This window comes from Rattus norvegicus, chromosome 4 (genome assembly GCF_021556685.1).
Source record: "Rattus norvegicus strain SHRSP/BbbUtx chromosome 4, alternate assembly SHRSP_T2T, whole genome shotgun sequence".
NCBI lineage: Eukaryota > Metazoa > Chordata > Mammalia > Rodentia > Muridae > Rattus > Rattus norvegicus.
The window spans coordinates 97,609,622-97,628,413 of NC_141537.1; the positions used below are offsets into that span (position 1 = coordinate 97,609,622).

At 40.0% G+C, this 18,792-nt stretch overlaps 1 protein-coding gene and 1 long non-coding RNA gene across 5 annotated transcripts in view; one reads left to right on the forward strand and one right to left on the reverse strand.

Moving 5' to 3' along the window:
- Positions 1–970: 970 nt before the first annotated feature.
- LOC147994889 (uncharacterized) overlaps positions 971–18,792 on the forward strand; it is a 30,492-nt gene continuing 12,670 nt past the window's right edge. The window contains exons 1-4 of one of the 3 annotated variants that reach the window (XR_015686639.1): positions 990–1,116; positions 2,116–2,216; positions 10,912–11,053; positions 13,725–15,060. This is a non-coding gene — a long non-coding RNA (uncharacterized LOC147994889). Of the gene's footprint in view, positions 1,117–2,115; positions 2,217–10,911; positions 11,054–13,724; positions 15,061–18,792 lie in introns of those variants that run through there. The other 2 variants (XR_015686640.1, XR_015686641.1) reach the window with 2 other exon arrangements.
- Positions 4,085–18,792, reverse strand: part of Il23r (interleukin 23 receptor) — a 93,519-nt gene continuing 78,811 nt past the window's right edge. Inside the window, exons 8-11 of one of the 2 annotated variants that reach the window (NM_001431922.1) lie at positions 13,484–13,570; positions 10,728–10,830; positions 6,918–7,008; positions 4,085–4,880 (exon numbers count right to left, since the gene is read on the reverse strand). In NM_001431922.1, coding sequence (NP_001418851.1) covers positions 4,242–4,880; positions 6,918–7,008; positions 10,728–10,830; positions 13,484–13,570 — 920 coding nt within the window. In that variant the 3' untranslated portion in view covers positions 4,085–4,241. Of the gene's footprint in view, positions 4,881–6,917; positions 7,009–10,379; positions 10,831–13,483; positions 13,571–18,792 lie in introns of both variants that reach the window. The other variant, XR_015685834.1, reaches the window with a different exon arrangement.

An 18,792-nucleotide genomic window follows, 5' to 3' on the forward strand; every position in this document is an offset into this window, starting at 1 on the left:
GGTGTGATTCTGATAGGTCTGCCTTTATATGTTACTTGACCTTTTTCCCTTACTGCTTTTAATATTCTTTCTTTATTTCGTGTGTTTGGTGTTTTGACTATTATGTGACGGGAGGTGTTTCTTTTCTGGTCCAATCTATTTGGAGTTCTGTAGGCTTCTTGTATGCCTATGGGTATCTCTTTTTTTAGGTTAGGGAAGTTTTCTTCTATGATTTTGTTGAAGATATTTACTGGTCCTTTGAGCTGGGAGTCTTCACTCTCTTCTATACCTATTATCCTTAGGTTTGATCTTCTCATTGAGTCCTGGATTTCCTGTATGTTTTGGACCAGTAGCTTTTTCCACTTTACATTATCTTTGACAGTTGAGTCAATGATTTTTATGGAGTCTTCTGCTCCTGAGATTCTCTCTTCCATCTCTTGTATTCTGTTGGTGAAGCTCGTATCTACAGCTCCTTGTCTCTTCTTTTGGTTTTCTATATCCAGGGTTGTTTCCATTTGTTCGGTCTTGATTGCTTCTATTTCCATTTTTAATTCCTTCAACTGTTTAATTGTGTTTTCCTGGAATTCTTTCAGGGATTTTTGTGACTCCTCTCTATGGGCTTCTACTTGTTTATTTATGTTTTCCTGGAATTCTTTCAGGGATTTTTGCGATTCCTCTATGTAGGCTTCTACTTGTTTATTAATGTTTTCCTGTGTTTCTCTAAGGGAGTTCTTCACGTCTTTCTTGAAGTCCTCCAGCATCATGATCAAATATGATTTTGAAACTAGATCTTGCTTTTCTGGTGTTTTTGGATATTCCGTGTTTGCTTTGGTGGGAGAATTGGGCTCCGATGATGCCATGTAGTCTTGGTTTCTGTTGCTTGGGTTCCTGGGCTTGCCTCTCGCCATCAGATTATCTCTAGTGTTACTTTGTTCTGCTATTTCTGACAGTGGCTAGACTGTCGTATAAGCCTGTGTGTCAGGAGTGCTGTAGACCTGTTTTCCTGTTTTCTTTCAGCCAGTTATGGGGACAGAGTGTTCTGCTTTCGGGCGTGTTGTTTTTCCTATCTACAGTTCTTCAGCTGTTCCTGTGGGCCTCTGTCTTGAGTTCACCAGGCAGGTCGCTTGGAGCTGGAAGGTTTGTCTTACCTGTGGTTCCGAGGCTCAAGTTTGCTCGTGGGGTGTTGCTTATGTGCTGTCTGCCGAGGCAGCAACCAGGAAGATCTGCGCTGCCCTTTCCGGGAGCCTCCGTGCACCAGGGTTCCAGATGGTGTTTGGTGTTTTCCTCTGGAGAGATGTGGGCTGAGTTAGTCTCTTCTGGTTTCCCAGGCGTGTCTGCTTCTCTGAAGGTTTAGTTCTCCCTCCCACGGGATTTGGGTGCAGAGAACTGTTTATCTGGTCGGTCTCTTCAGGTTCCGTTGGTGTCTCAGACGCAGCGGATTTCCTGCTCCTGTGCCCTTGTCCAAGGGAACCCAGATGCCGTATACAGTTTCCTCTTGGGCCAGGGATGTGGGCAGGGATGGGCAGTGTTGGTGGTCTCTTCCGCTCTGCAGTCTCAGGAGTGCCCACCTGTCTCAGTGGTGAGCTCTATCTCCCACGGGGTTTGGGAGCAGTGAGCTCGATACTTTTTTTTTTTAAGAGTTTAACACAATTTTATGTCAGGGAAATGGAAATTGAAATTGCGCTTCCACCCCACCCCAATCAGACTGGCTATTATCGAGAAAACAAATACTGGTGAGAGGGTGGGGAAAGGCGAACTCCTGTGTATTGCTGGTGGAAGTGTAAACTGGTGTTGACACCAAGGAAAACAGTGTGGGGATTCCCCAGAAACCTAGTGATAGATCTATCCTATGACCCAGCTAATCTACTCTTGGGTCTATACCCAAAGTACACTCATTAGAGATACATTGGTCATCATTTGCTGCTACTCTACTCTCAGTAGTCAAGGAGTGGCACCAGTCTAGATGTCCATTCACTGATAAATGGATAGAAAATGTAGTTCATATATATGCAGAATGGGATATTATTCAGCAACAAAGAAAAGAGAAGTTATAAAATTTGCAGGAAAATGAATGCACTAGCAAATATATATTGTTTTCTATAAATATATATTTAAATTATGTGTCTATTTGTATAGGGGTATATGTGCATGAGTACAGGTGCTCTCAGAGGCTGCCCAATCCCCTGGAGCTTGAGCAATTGTGAACCAAACAACACGGATACAGGAAAGGCATTCAGGTAGGAGCAGTATCCACTGCTGTCTCTTCATCTCCCAAACATCATATGAAATGAAGTAACTCATGCTCAGAAAGATAACACTTCATGTTCTTTCTCATATGTGGAGCCCTGGTTCTAAATATTTTACGTGCATTTGTAGGTGTGTGTGTGTGTGTGTGTGTGTGTGTGTGTGTGTGTGTAGTGCATGCACATGCACCAGGAACTTAGTAAAGGGCCCTTGAGAGGGGAAAATGACACCTTCAGGGGAGAGGGGTGGAGAGGGCAATAGATCAAATATGCTATGTAAGCACAAGTGGGAATACGGGGGTGGGTAGGCTTAGTTGTGCATGGGGCAAGGACATGGTGTCAACCAAAACTAAGCATAAACGAAAAAGCCACAAAGAAACCTGCTACTTTGTAAGCTAGCTACAAAAAAGTTTTTCCTGTGCTGAGCAGGGATGTGGTGGGAGGAGAGGCCGTAGAACAAAGACTGTTGCATGCTTCAGACCACCTGGGGCAAGAGGCACGCACTGCACTGTGGCGGAAACATTTATGAAAGAGCAAAGAACTCTTTGCTGTCGTCTTTTTAACTGAACAAAAGCTTTTCACACACATTAGATTTATGATTGCAATGACGCGACGTGGCCTATAAAAATGTCTTCTACAATATACCAGATGAGCCAACAAACAAATCTGTCTCGTCATTGTCTCTCAAACCTGACCCACCTCTTTCCTTATTGTCAGTCTCCCTTTATAGAATAATAAGGCAAAGTCAAGACAATCTACAAGTCAAGACATTTAACATTTGCATTGCGTTAGTGGCACAAAACATTCTGTTTAGATTACGGAAAATACAACGAATACATATATACTTTAGGGTAGACAACAGAATTTCCACTAGGGGGTAAACTTTGTACATTTTAACTGGTTGTTCTATTTTGGAGCAGAATAGCTTCGTAGAATGAGAAAAAGAAAAAAGCATACGTGGTTATGCACTTTGTATTAATATATTAGAAATCTACAGATCTGTTTTGTACTTTTTATACTGCTGGATACTTATAATCAAAACTTTACTTAGGGTATTGAATAAATTTAGTCTTATTAGAAAAAAAAAAGAAAATGGTAAACAGAGTCATGTAGTGACCAGCCCACAATGTCTGCCACAGACATATCTGTGGGATATAGTGGATACTCACTATTCCAGAGTCAGATTCATAGCTGTTTTCAGGATAGATTTATGAGGTACTCAACACACAGTTGACAATAACAGTCAAACCCCTTGTTTTGCCCATCCTGTGCCTCCTACCTCAGGAGGATTCGGCTAGAATAAATATTGATGTTTGCCACAGAATGAAGCCCACCACTCCCCACTCTTCAATGAAGAAAGGAGGGCCATGGTTCCCACCACCACCAGTTTACAACCTTTGAATCTAAAACAAGGAAAGAGGTTGAAGAACTATGAACAAGTATGCTAGTTAGCTGCTGTCCTCTGTTTCTGCTGTCACTTGTTCTTTTGTTTGCTTCTAGATCTTATCTACTCAGGAGAATTTTAAATATTAGATGAAAATTAAAATTGTTTCTGCCTTTGCAAGGAAATACTCATGTTTTGATTTTTAGAGACCCATTTTCTACATTTATTTCACTACTATGTATTCTGCAATATTTGTCCTTTATATAAACAGAGCTGCTGTGTACAATTTAATGACAGAAGTAGGAAAGAAATAGTTCTGGTGGTTCCCCCCTTTAATCCTAGCACTTGGGAAGAAGAGACCGGAAAATCAGGAGCTCAGCCATCCTCAACTACACAGTGAGTCAAGTTGGGCTACGTGAGCTCCTGTCCTAAGTGGGAATATTGAAATGAAAACAAACAAATGAGTAAACAAGGGAACAAGCACCTCATTGTTTTTGTTTTATTTTGTTTTGCCAGTGAGAGGAGCTCCTTCCTGGAGTCACGGCAGTGTAATTACACTTTTTTACACTTTTTTTGAGCGAAGCATTGGCTTGCAGTTGAAAGGCAGCTTCTCACATTGACTTTGATGGCATAGTCTACTTTTGCAAGAGTGGAATCCCACTGAAATGGCTTTCCAAAACGTTCTGTGGAAAGTAAGAGTTAATAGACGGCAAGTCTTCACTCCCGATTGCCAAACAGGAGACAAATTCATCAGGCAGCAGAGTCTGCACTGGGATAGTTTCACTGGGTGAGTCATTTTGCAAAATCATGCTGGTTTCCTCCTGTCTTGAGTTTTGTATGTCAAGAGAATTGAATTCTCCTTGATTTAAAACGAGGCTCAATTCATCAAGAATTAGTGTTTTGCTTAGTGAAGTCATACTTGAAGCAGAAAATGTGAAGTTGGGATATGTTTTCAATCTGGCAAAGTGGTCACCTGTGGCCTCAAGGGACATAGGGTCTCTTTCATCTCTATTAATGAAATGGTTTTCCTCAGGGGGTACATTTGAAACCTGGGGTTTGTATCCAGTGTTGAGATCAGGAATATACACAACAGAAGAACTGGTAGACAATGTTGTTAGTGGACAGTCTCTTGTCTCAAGGAATCCTGTGAGCCTGTCTTTTTTGTAATCTGTGGGTTTGTGTTCCAGGGGAGAGATTTCACTTATCTCTGTAAGGATAGGATCCACATACAGGGCCTGCTCGCTGGCATTTTCGTTTTCAAATACACTTTTTTCCTAGGGGGAAAAACATTACTTCATTTTTTTTTTATTAACTTGAGTATTTCTTATATACATTTCAAGTGTTATTCCCTTTCCCGGTTTCCGGGCAAACATCCCCCTCCCCACTCCCCTTCCTTATGGGTGTTCCCCTCCCAACCCTCCCCCCATTGCCGCCCTCCCCCCATAGTCTAGTTCACTGGGGGTTCAGTCTTAGCAGGACCCAGGGCTTCCCCTTCCACTGACATTACTTCATTTTACAGTCACAACAACACCCCCCCTCAAAAAAAAAATAAAACCCTAAAAATCATTTAAAAGAATTGACTGAATGATTGAGTTGGGGCTGAAACTTTCTTTTTCCAACTTTCCTTTCCTTTTCCTTTTACCTTAGTGCTTATCTCCTTGCTGATTTCCTCCTTCTGTCTTTTTGGTCTCTTCTAAATCTTTATGTCGGTCTCCCAAAGAGAGAACTAAGAATAATCCATGGCTTAATATATTTCTTGGTTAAAACCTTTTAAGTTTTAAATTTTTTATTTCTTTATTTTTATTTTATCTTGCAAATCCTTTGTTCAGAAGATGTGGATTTATTTAGGCTAAATTGATTAGTGAGTGTTTTGACTAGTTTTATGTCAATTTGGTACAAGCCAGTCTTTTTGGAAGAGGGTTGAGATGGTGTAGCCGCAGATTGACCTGTGGGCAAGGCTGTGGTACATTTAGTTTTGATTGATGATTGATGCGGGAGGGACTAGATCATTGTAGGCAGTGCCACCCCTGAGCTGGTGGTCCTGGGTGCTATAAGACAGCACACACTGAATATGTAATGAAAAGCAAGCCAGTAAGCAGCACTCCTCCGTGGCTTCTGCATCAGTTCTTGCCTTTATATTTTGTCCTCCCTTCCCTGGGTGATAGATGGCAAGCTGTAAGATGAACTCTTTCCTTCCAAGTTGCTTTTAGTCATGGTGTTTATTCACAGCAATAGACCATGAGCTCACCTGACTTTAAACAGAGCCACATGTATTTGCTTTATAAATAGGTATGGTCTGCTTAAGCTAAAATCAAAATATAACTCAAATACAAAATTGTGAGATTTTTAGTTAGGATAGGTGGTAGAGTACTTAAATTGACAAACTGATAGAATAGATGTTAATTATAAATCATGCTTTATAATTTACATAGTTGTTATGGTTATGTTCAATCTATCTGGACAAAAAGAACCTTTTAATTGGACAAAAGGGGGGGAGATGCTGTGGGCTGCCTCAGTGCTGTTTGTATTTTGATGTTAATTCTGCTTCATCAAGAGGGGCTGACTGTCCCTGATGAGAAGTAGATCACATACTGAGGTGATCTCACTCAGCCTTCTCCCCATTCTAAATAAAGGCTAGAACAAATGATTGGGCAATGGAAGGGAAAGGTGGGTCTGGAGGTCGGTGGGGGGGGGGAGAGAATAAATATAAATATAATAACTGGGTTGTGTGTTTTTTATACAGGCTTATTGGGATAAGAAGTTACCACAACAGTACCCTCTGTACTTGAGTTCACATCATCTGTCTGCCTAGAATACTTTCTCTTGAGAAAATCCTCATCTTCCCATATTTTCTCTCTGCTTTGTAGCTGTCAAAGTTTCTTCCAACCCCCAGCATCCCTAGCCTATCCTGTGAACTCCTCTTTTCCTGGAAAAATTATATATATAAAATACTTATATAAATATATAACTTATTTATAGATTTATTATATATATATCTATTGTGTATGTATACAGTACAGTAGTTGAGGTCAGAAAAGGGCACTGAATCCTCCTGAATTGGAGTTATGGATGGTTGTGGGCCACCACGTCAGTTCTAGGAATTGAACTTGGGACCTCAGCAAGAGCAACAGGTACTCTTACCCACTGCGCTGCCTCTCTAGCCCCTGCTTATTTGTTTGACAAGGTCTTATTATATAGCTCAGGCCCTTGAAATCACCATCCCGCTGCCTCAGCCTTCCCTACTCTAGTTTTACTGGCATACCCCATCACACTGGACACCAGTCAGTTTCTGTTTGATGCTGTTTGATTACCTGTAATAATTTTGCAATATTACTATTTTCCATATTGGGAATATCTTCATAAAGCCACTTTGGGATCATCAGTAAGACTTTTCTTTTAATTCTAGAAAACAAAAAGATTTATTAGAAGCAGCTCCTTTCTTCCTTCCTTCCTTCCTTCCTTCCTTCCTTCCTTCCTTCCTTCCTCCCTCCCTCCCTCCCTCCCTCCCTTCCTTCCTTCCTTCCTTCTTTCTCTCCTTTCTTCATTCCTTTTTCCCTCCCTCCCTTTCTCCCTCTTCTCTTCTCTCTTCTCTCTCTCTCTCCTCTCTCTCTCTCTCTCTCTCTCTCTCTCTCTCTCTCTCTCTCTCTCTCTTTCTTTCTTTTTCTTTTGGTTTTCTTGAGACAGAGTTTCACTGTGTAGCCCTAGCTGTCCTGGAACTTTCTATGCAGACCAAGCTGGCCTTGAACTCAGAGAACCCCTGTCTCTGCCTCCTGAGTGTTGGGATTAAAGGCAAAACCATCACTCTTTCTCAGAACATTTCTTTAAAATTGATGCAGGCAATCATAGGCGATGAACAGAGCTAAATGGAGTACAACTTAACCTCATGAAGCAAAAGTTCCATATGTTTTTAATAATCATTCAGTGAGAAGTCGACTTGATATCTTGTGAAATGTTCCTCTTGGTGCTATCTTCGTGTATAAGAGCACCTTTTACCTTGACTGTGCAAACTCATTTGTGCAAACAGGTTGTACCTGGGATGTAGACAAGACCACACCAATCTGTGGTATGTTTTTACACAAGAAGAGACTGTGAAAAACAAGTAAGACCTGTTTTTTGTTTTAATAGGTTCTCTAAACACATTTATTAAATAACAACCAAAATGGCCAAGTGAACTTTGCAAGTCCTTTGACCTTGATTGACACTAGGGAAAAATAATTTCTTTACATATATTTATACAATTTTTATGACTCAATTCTAAAAATTAATTGACATTCTTCCTATGTTTATAATTAGACCAAGGTAGGGCTCAATGCTACTGGGATGTTTTCACATAGCATACTGATGTAATGTACAGGCATTTTTACATATATATTTTAAACATGTATCTACTCTTAGTGTCATTATATTTATGTAATGATGCAATATTCTGAAAATATCCTCCATTGTAAAAGACTGGAACTTTTGCTGAATCTCACATCCAGAGTTAATAATAAACCTCTAGATCACCTATGACTTAGGACTACTAGCCTACTGTGTACTCAGTTTGTTTAATCTGCCTTTAAGAGGACAATATAGCAGTTGACTGCTTGCCTGGGATTTCCCATGTAATCAACATTTACAACCCAAGCGAACGCATGACTATAATCTTAAATTATGTTCCATGCCCCTGACCCAGACAATGGATGTGTTTCATTTGCTGAAACCAGGAAATACAGAAGTTGAAAGACACTTACTAAATCTATATAAAGGTTGAAAGCAGCCATGTATGAATATCAGTTGATAAATAATGGTATTTGTTTTCTGAGTCAGTTGGAATCAGTTGGAACCAGGGACTTAGTCTCTTACATAAGTGTTAGTGACTTCTGTAAAGCATCCCACTCCTCATGTGATGCTTTCTGTGCTGTTCAATAAATAAAGAGTGAAGCCCTTTGTGAAGGAGAGACACAGCATTCATAGACAGATACACAAAGGGATAAACACACGCGCGCACACACACACACGCGCGCGTGCGCGCACACACACACACACACACACACAAACAGACACATGGACAGATAGAGCCACAAGACAGCCTTCAGGCAGGTATAGGTTCATACTCATACAATAGACAAATGAGGTTCAAAGGTAGAGGGAGTATGAAGTAGAGATTCAAGTCTGGACTTGTTCCTTCTTGGTTAAATGACTCCAAGGGAAGTGCTTTTAGTTCTTTCCTTAATGGGACACTGATGCATTGTGGGTAACAGTCTTATTCTCTAATGTGTATAATCTGTACATATTTAAAATGTGATTTTTACCTCCATTTTAGTTCTGACTCTAACATCAGGCTTTTATCAGTAATGTTTAATTGCATTAAATGACAGGGCCTGTATTTTGTTAAATACTTATATTAGAACTATTTCCTCTTTCTATTTTAAACGTGAGTGTTTATTTTCATATATATATATGTATATAATGTGTGTGTGTGTGTGTGTGTGTGTGTGTGTGTATGTATGTGGATCTATAGATATGTGAAAGTCTGAGGACAACCTTGGGTATCATTTCTTAGGTTCTATCTGCCTTATTTTAAAGACATGGTCTATCATTGACCTGGAACTTGACAAGTGAGCCTCACAGATTGGCTTGTTTCTGTTTTCTTAGCACTGGGATTATAAATAAGTAACAACCCTCCTATAGCTTTTGTTAACTTTTGTTCTAGCTCTCAAACTTAAGTTCTCTTGCCTGCAAAGCAAGTGCTTTACTGAAAGACCATCTCCCCATACCCCTTTATATCTTCTTAAAATTAGAACTTATACAATTAAATTATCCATGAATTGTTCTATTTTCTCATGTATTATTGCTAACTAAAATTTTTTGGGTTACATTAATTATAGTAATGAAATGGTTATTATTTAAAATTTCAAAATATATAGAATATCTTTGGGTGATAAATACTGACATTTTAATAGACGTTATTTGAACATTAAGACATTTCAAGAGTCTTTGTAGATAATTAAATTTTAATACATCCCAAGCAAAATCACAAGCAAGTTTGTCCAGTTTGAAAAGCTACTAGGGTTATGCTTACTAATATATAATTTAAAATTTGAAATATTGCTTAAGTTCTGTGGGAAAAGCCTATATACATATTAGATTGATACAATTTATAGACTAGCTTGCTTAAAATAGTTCTTCTTCATTTTGATTTTACATTTTGATAAAAAAAATTATCTCATGTAACTAGTGAAGACAAAACAAGCAAGCAAGCAAGAAAAGAAAAGAAACTGGTTTCCAATTTCTGGTTGGCCACATATATAGTCTAAGTCAGAAACCAGTGAATATTCTTGTGCATCCAAATTTTTGTATAATTATATGTACTAGAAAACTGCAGCATTAAACAACTTTAGTCTACTGATATATTAGAAATATCAAATGTATCTGGTAACATTTAGAAAGGCAAAGGCCTTTCCTTTTTCATATCATTTTGAACAGTTAAGCATAGACTTTTACTAATACCATACTGGGAGAAGTTGCTTGAAAATAGATAGCTCTTTTCCTAAGACAACACAGGCTATTACTACTGATTTTTAGTTGCTGTTGTGGTTTGAATAAAAATGGCCCCCCCATAGCCCTGTAGGGAGAGGCATTATAAGGATGTGTGACTTTGTTGGAAATAAGTGTAGATTTGTTGGAGGAGGTGTGTTACTAGGGTGTGGGCTTTGAGGTCCAGAAACTCCAGCCTGGACACTGTGTCACTGTACACGTCCTGCGGATCCAGATATAGAACATTCATCTACCTGTCCAGCACCACGTCTGCTGGCGTGCCTCCATATTTCCCACCATGATGATAATGGACTCAGCTGGTAAAGGTCTCGCAGCACAAACCTGATGGTCTGAGTTTAATTCCTGAAACTCACATAAAGGTAGGAAGAGAGAACCAACTCCACACAGCTGTCCTCTGATTTCCATGCATACCCTGTGACATATGCACATTCTCCTAGTCACACATTATACATATACAATAATTTCTCTTTTTCAAAATAAAGATGTTAAAGCTTTTTTTAAAATTAACTAATGGAATTGACTATGTTTTGATAGCACACATGTATGGCCTAAACCAGGAACCAGAAACTATAGAAACCTACCCTATTCGAAGTGATCTGTTAAATATCCCAATCAGAGAAAAAATCGGCAACAAGATGGCCAAGAAGACCATTCCCGACAAAAGTCCAATGTCTTGACTATTATCTAAAAAGAAAAGTAATTTTAACTGGGCATTAGTGTCGGTGTGATGACCACGTCAATGCTCTCTCTTTACTATGTTTAAAGTGACAGTCACTGATCTCAAAGGAAGGGGAAGCAGACTCAACCTTCACCTAGGACTACAAAGTGATTTCCTTTCCAGATTGCCTGACTGTATACCCCAGGAAACTATCTTCTGTGTGAGGAAATTGGACCACATCCATCTGAGGTCAGTGGGTTTCTAGACATGCATCTTCAGCAAATGTGGTCAACTCACACAGACATAGTCTGTGTTAGTATGTGTCATGATAAACCTCATTTGGTTTGTCTGACAGCTGAGAATTCCCAACTGCTGGGACAATGTCTAAGGCTGGCCAAAGTCACAACTATGATCAATTTTTGCAAGCTTTCTGTGAGGCAAAATTTATCTGTGTCTTCTTAGCATTCTTCAAAATGAAACTTTACCTATGAGAAAGCAGTAATAGTACTTAGAACAATATATGCTTTAAGAAAGAAATCAAAATCACCACATCTTGCACCCTTTAAAAAAACACCTTTTTTACATTTTGAAGTTGAATTACTCTTTAGGTCTCTTAGTACAGCTTATCCAACATGCATTATTCATAGGCCCATCACATTTCTTCCCCAACACAGGGAGTTTTCCATCCAGAGGATATTTTAGATGTGACTTATCAGTTTGGAACTTGTTGTGGGGCCATGCTGAATAGCTGCTATCTTTCCTTTCTTCTTCAACCCTTACCTCCCTTTCCCACTTCTTTTTAAAATAGCACTGGGGAACTACTGGCCTCACACTAGTCACTTCTCTGCTCCATTCACTTGGGTATCTTCAGGCTGTTCTTTCTCATCTTTAAATTCAACTGCCAGACAGGACTGTGAACTTTAGTTTGCTTCAAATTCTCAGACTAGGGAATTCATATTTTTCCTAAGAGTTATATTATTGAACTTTCTAGGCAACTAATGAGGTTACAAGCTGCTGCACACACCCTTGAGCATTAGAGCATAGAATTAGAGAAAGGACCATCAAGAAACATGGTGCCTGGAGAAATGGTACAAGGAGATAAGAGGGACCAGGAGCCAAAATGAACTCTGCCATTCATCAGCTCAATGACCTTGGTGAATAATTATAAACTTTTGAGATTCACATTTTATTTTTCATAAGACACAGCACTGTCTGTCCAATGGAGCAGCCATGAGTCCCCAGCCTCCAAAGTTTTCACGGAAATTTCAACGTGATTGTCTACAATTAGGAATCTGTATGGAGGTGTTTTTTTTCCTGCTTCATTTTGCTGTTTTGTTAATAGTTTTTCTCACCTATCTAGAATAGAGGCTTCATGAAAACAAAGGTTTTATTTTTCTCCCCCCTTCCTTCTTTCCTTCCTTTCGTCCTTTTTTCTTACCTTTCTTCCTCCTTCCCTTCCTCTCTCCCCTCTCCATGCCCCCTTCTTTGACAAGGTCTCATGTGACCCAGCCTGGCTTCCAACCTGCTCTATATCTTAGGTTTTGAACTATTGTTCTTTCTGCTTCCACCTCCTCCTTGCATAGGATAATAGGCATACACCACTATGTCCAGCTTCGTCCATTTGTTTCATTGTTAATTTCTCATTACTCAGAACAGTACTTAGTACATAGTTATTTAACACACATTTGTTGGATAAGCTAGAAAAAGTGCAATATCAATGTGTCCTGAAATTTTTCTTATTTAAGACCTGTTAGATTTTTGTGCCATGAAGTAAATAGTTTACTAGTGAAATAGTCAGGCTTCAAGTTTTCCTATGTCAAATTTCAATTTATGGTTATATTTGCCCATTGTAAAGTTTTATCTAACATTTTTACATGCCTAAAACATTTAGATGTGACCATAAATTTAAAAAAAAACACATCAAGCCATACTAGCAAACAAAATGGGAGCTGGTTCATCTAAGGGAAAGAGCACAGACTCGTGTACATAAAAGAATAGGGCTGAGTGTGGTGTCTCATGCCCATAATGCCTCAGCATTGGGAAGCTGAGGCAGGAGGCTTGCTGGGAGTTTTAGGACATTTTGGAACTGAGCTATAATGTGACACCCTGTCTAAAAACAAAACAAAACAAAACACAAAGAAATTAAGGGAAATCAAAAGAGTAATATTTGCATTATTTCTAACAGCTTTGTACATTTAACTATTTTTTAACCTTCTTGAATTTCAGCTTTCCCACCTATAAAATAGATTCATGGCATTTATCTCAACAGGTTACTCTTGAGATTGACAGATGATGTATATACAATCCTAGCACCTGGTGGGGAGGTGGCATATTTTTATAAAAATATTTTTGAGACTTGAGACCCAGAGTCTACTGAAATGGCAACATAACCACCTCACTACCACAGCAGACAGGCACCTCTGAACTATTTTGGGTGCATTCAGTGTAAGCACATTTTGAAACTAATCAAGAATTTTCCCATAGAAAGTAGTTTGCTGTTGTTTTTCTAAGAAATGCTGATGCATTCATTTTGGTGTGGAAGTTATCTGCTGAGAAGCTGAGGAGGCTTTAGTGAATATACATGTGTGTGAATATACATGCATATATATACATATATATGCATGTATGTGTGTGTGTGTGTGTGTGTGTGTGTGTATGTGTATGTGTATGTGTATTTACCTGAAGTAGAATGTCCTTTGAAGATTGTAGCAGTGAGCATCTCAATCTTCTGAGGTTCGTGGGGTGGTTTTGATGTAACCTGGGAAGCTTAAAACAAAAAAGATTGTCAGCATTTTAGGTCTTAGCATTCAGATGGTTCACTTTCCTGAGATGTCTTCTCTTGTTTGGAAGTGATTGATAGGTTCAGAGGGTGAAATAAAGCAAGGTCTCAAATGTGTACATTTTCTTATTTCCTTTTCAGTGACTACATCTCAAAGGAGGAACTTCTGCATGGATAGTTAAAAAACTACACCAGGCTTTAAAATACCAGTGTGGTTAGCAATTTCTCCTGGTTTCTAGGCAACAAACACCAAGACAGATACCAAGATAAAAATTCCACCCTGTCACAAAAATGCACAATAACTTGTCCCTACTTGGTTTCTTCAAATTGGTGATGCTAAGAAGCCTAAACTTCTTTGATGGTTTAAGTTGTGTCACCTCTGCCTTTGGACAGGCTCTGGCTTGGCTGCACTAAGATGAACTTTTAAGAGCAGATATTTCGAGGTTGTAATACAGAGGTGAGATGTAGCTAAGTATTCCTTTGTTCTACTTTCCTGCTCCTGTGGCTCTTGGCCAGTCCTGTCCAGCCAGTACACTTTCAGGGCTCCAGTAATGAAAGCTTCAGAATTGGGTGAGGTAAGAAGGCTTGGCAGTTAATTTACTTTAAGCCTGAATTCAGAAGCGTTCCAGAGCAAGCTTGCCCATCTCCTGCTTCCTAATAATCGAGAGCAGCCAAAGGTGACTTCATGGACACAACCCTCAACCTTGACAGAAGATAGCTCTGAAGGAGGATCTAAGTTCAGCATCCCTCAGACTCCAGCTGTCCAGCCATTCCTGTGTCACTTTTTAAACTCACCTTCTGAAAAAGTGACTTACACCACTTGAGATATTACTGTTGTCAAGTCGCCAAAAGGCTTATTGGATAAAGTGCAATTCGTGGGACATTTGTTTAAAAACGGACAACATGTAATCAAAGAAAAGATTCCTATTTAGACCTTTAGAATTTTTGAAAAAGCTATCTTTATGCTGACAACTTAAGGGCAGTTTTCTGTAACTATGGGCTGGGGAATTTAGAAGAGGAAAGCATCAGGAAACTGTAAGGTCTGTCTTGTGTTTGACAGAAAGAGGAAAGCGTTTCTTGTGAGTTATGGCAATAAGAAATTGTTTGGAGCTTTTCAATGTTTGCTAAGTTTCTTCTGCACCATAGCAAGTGATTCTACTAAATTCTAAGTTGGGGAAGGTTATGCAGTCATGGCCAGCAGCCAGGTTTGCTCATGTAGAAGAGCAATGATCATTCTCACAACACAAGAAGAACTTGCAGCTACATGTTTTCAGAATTTTAAAAGCAGAAATACAACATTAAAATGCAGCATAATTTTCTCTTTGGCAAAGGCAGAGGTTTACAACATATGTTGATATTATTTTTACTTTTACTTTTATTATTTGAAAACTATCATTGTTATTTAAAAATAATAAATTGTACTTTTTATTACAAGATAATATAATTTTTTGTATAAACTACAGTTGATTTGGCAATGAAAACTTCACTGGGTTGTTAACTTCTATCATATGAAAATAACTATATTTCACATTTATTAGCCTTAATGAGTAGATATAATTTCCCTTTAGAGTCTGTTATCATAGCTTCAAATCAATGAGTTACACGCTTTTAAATTAAACTAGTCATTAAAAAGAGGTGCTTAATTATGAGAGGGTAATTTTACAAAGAATTAGATATCTGAGCAAAATAACTTATGAACAGAACTATCAGAGAAGAAATCAAGTCTATGACAAAATATTTTTTAGCAAAGGACTGAAATGAAGCCACACATTCTCCATGTTATACTGCCACCAAGTGGCTAGTTAGTTTCTTTATAAGTCATACTTAAATTTCTTATTTTAAAAGCAAAAGTTATGATGAAGGAATTGTAACAGGAAAAAGAAGCGTGAGATAAAAATAACCCAACTCGGAGAGAGAGACCCAACCACCTGGTCAGGTGGGCACTCCTGAGGCTGCAGAGCGGAAGAGACCACCAACACTGCTCACCCCTGCCCACATCCCTGGCCCAAGAGGAAACTGTATAAGGCCTCTGGGCTCCCGTGGGGGAGGGCCCAGGAGCGGCAGGACCCCTGCCAGAGACACCGCCGGACCCTGAAGGAAACAGACCGGATAAACAGTTCTCTGCACCCAAATCCCGTGGGAGGGAGAGCTAAACCTTCAGAGAGGCAGACAGGCCTGGGAAACCAGAAGAGACTGCTCCCTGCACACACATCTGAGACGCCAGAGGAAAAAGCCAAAGACCATCTGGAACCCTGGTGCACTGAAGCTCCCGGAAGGGGCGGCACAGGTCTTCCTGGTTGCTGCCGCTGCAGAGAGCCCCTGGGCAGCACCCCACGAGCGAACTTGAGCCTCGGGACCACAGGTAAGACCAAATTTTCTGCTGCAAGAAAGCTGCCTGGTGAGCTTGGGACACACGGAAGCAGAATTTCTCTAGGACCGGGCACGTTCTGTGTTTACCGGAAGTCCCACACCCGCGGATCCCGGCCCGCAGCAGCTCTCTGCTCCCAGACCCGGTGAGAGAGAGACCCAACCACCTGGTCAGGTGGGCACTCCTGAGGCTGCAGAGCGGAAGAGACCACCAACACTGCTCACCCCTGCCCACATCCCTGGCCCAAGAGGAAACTGTATAAGGCCTCTGGGCTCCCGTGGGGGAGGGCCCAGGAGCGGCAGGACCCCTGCCAGAGACACCGCCGGACCCTGAAGGAAACAGACCGGATAAACAGTTCTCTGCACCCAAATCCCGTGGGAGGGAGAGCTAAACCTTCAGAGAGGCAGACAAGCCTGGGAAACCAGAAGAGACTGCTCTCTGCACACACATCTCGGACGCCAGAGGAAAAAGCCAAAGACCATCTGGAACCCTGGTGCACTGAAGCTCCCGGAAGGGGCGGCACAGGTCTTCCTGGTTGCTGCCGCTGCAGAGAGCCCCTGGACAGCACCCCACGAGCAAACCTGAGCCTCGGGACTACAGGTAAGACCAAATTTTCTGCTGCAAGAAAGCTGCCTGGTGAACTCAAGACACAGGCCCACAGGAACAGCTGAAGACCTGTAGAGAGGAAAAACTACACGCCCGAAAGCAGAACACTCTGTCCCCATAACTGACTGAAAGAGAGGAAAACAGGTCTACAGGACTCCTGACACACAGGCTTATAGGACAGTCTAGCCACTGCCAGAAATAGCAGAACAAAGTAACACTAGAGATAATCTGATGGCGAGAGGCAAGCGCAGGAACCCAAGCAACAGAAACCAAGACTACATGCCATCATCGGAGCCCAATTCTCCCACCAAAACAAACATGGAATATCCAAACACACCAGAAAAGCAAGATCTAGTTTCAAAATCATATTTGATCATGATGCTGGAGGACTTCAAGAAAGACCTGAACACACTTAGGGAAGCACAGGAAAACATTAATAAACAAGTAAAAGCCTACAGAGAGGAATCGCAAAAATCCCTGAAAGAATTACAGGAAAACACAATCAAACAGTTGAAGGAATTAAAAATGGAAATAGAAGCAATCAAGAAAGAACACATGGAAACAACCCTGGATATAGAAAACCAAAAGAAAAGACAAGGAGCTGTAGATACAAGCTTCACCAACAGAATACAAGAGATGGAAGAGAGAATCTCAGGAGCAGAAGATTCCATAGAAATCATTGACTCAACTGTCAAAGATAATGTAAAGCGGAAAAAGCTACTGGTCCAAAACATACAGGAAATCTAGGACTCAATGAGAAGATCAAACCTAAGGATAATAGGTATAGAAGAGAGTGAAGACTCCCAGCTCAAAGGACCAGTAAATATCTTCAACAAAATCATAGAAGAAAACTTCCCTAACCTAAAAAAAGAGATACCCATAGACATACAAGAAGCCTACAGAACTCCAAATAGATTGGACCAGAAAAGAAACACCTCCCATCACATAATTGTCAAAACACCAAACGCACAAAATAAAGAAAGAATATTAAAAGCTGTAAGGGAAAAAGGTCAAGTAACATATAAAGGGAGACCTATCAGAATCACACCAGACTTCTCGCCAGAAACTATGAAGGCCAGAAGATCCTGGACTGATGTTATACAGACCCTAAGAGAACACAAATGCCAGCCCAGATTACTGTATCCAGCAAAACTCTCAATTAACATTGATGGAGAAACCAAGATATTCCATGACAAAACCAAATTTACACAATATCTTTCTACAAATCCAGCACTACAAAGGATAATAAAGGGTAAAACCCAACATAAGGAGGCAAGCTATACCCTAGAAGAAGCAAGAAACTAATCGTCTTGGCAACAAAACAAAGAGAATGAAAGCACACAAACATAACCTCACATCCAAATATGAATATAACGGGAAGCAATAATCACTATTCCTTAATATCTCTCAAAATCAATGGCCTCAACTCCCCAATAAAAAGACATAGATTAACAAACTGGATACGCAACGAGGACCCTGCATTCTGCTGCCTACAGGAAACACACCTCAGAGACAAAGACAGACACTACCTCAGAGTGAAAGGCTGGAAAACAACTTTCCAAGCAAATGGTCAGAAGAAGCAAGCTGGAGTAGCCATTCTAATATCAAATAAAATCAATTTCCAACTAAAAGTCATCAAAAAAGATAAGGAAGGACACTTCATATTCATCAAAGGAAAAATCAACCAAGATGAACTCTCAATCCTAAATATCTATGCCCCAAATACAAGGGCACCTACATACGTAAAAGAAACCTTACTAAAGCTCAAAACACACATTGCACCTCACACAATAATAGTGGGAGATTTCAACACCCCACTCTCATCAATGGACAGATCATGGAAACAGAAATTAAACAGTGATGTAGACAGACTAAGAGAAGTCATGAGCCAAATGGACTTAACGGATATTTATAGAACATTCTATCCTAAAGCAAAAGGATATACCTTCTTCTCAGCTCCTCATGGTACTTTCTCCAAAATTGACCATATAATTGGTCAAAAAACGGGCCTCAACAGGTACAGAAAGATAGAAATAATCCCATGCGTGCTATCGGACCACCACGGCCTAAAACTGGTCTTCAATAACAATAAGGGAAGAATGCCCACATATACGTGGAAATTGAACAATGCTCTACTCAATGATAACCTGGTCAAGGAAGAAATAAAGAAAGAAATTAAAAACTTTTTAGAATTTAATGAAAATGAAGATACAACATACTCAAACTTATGGGACA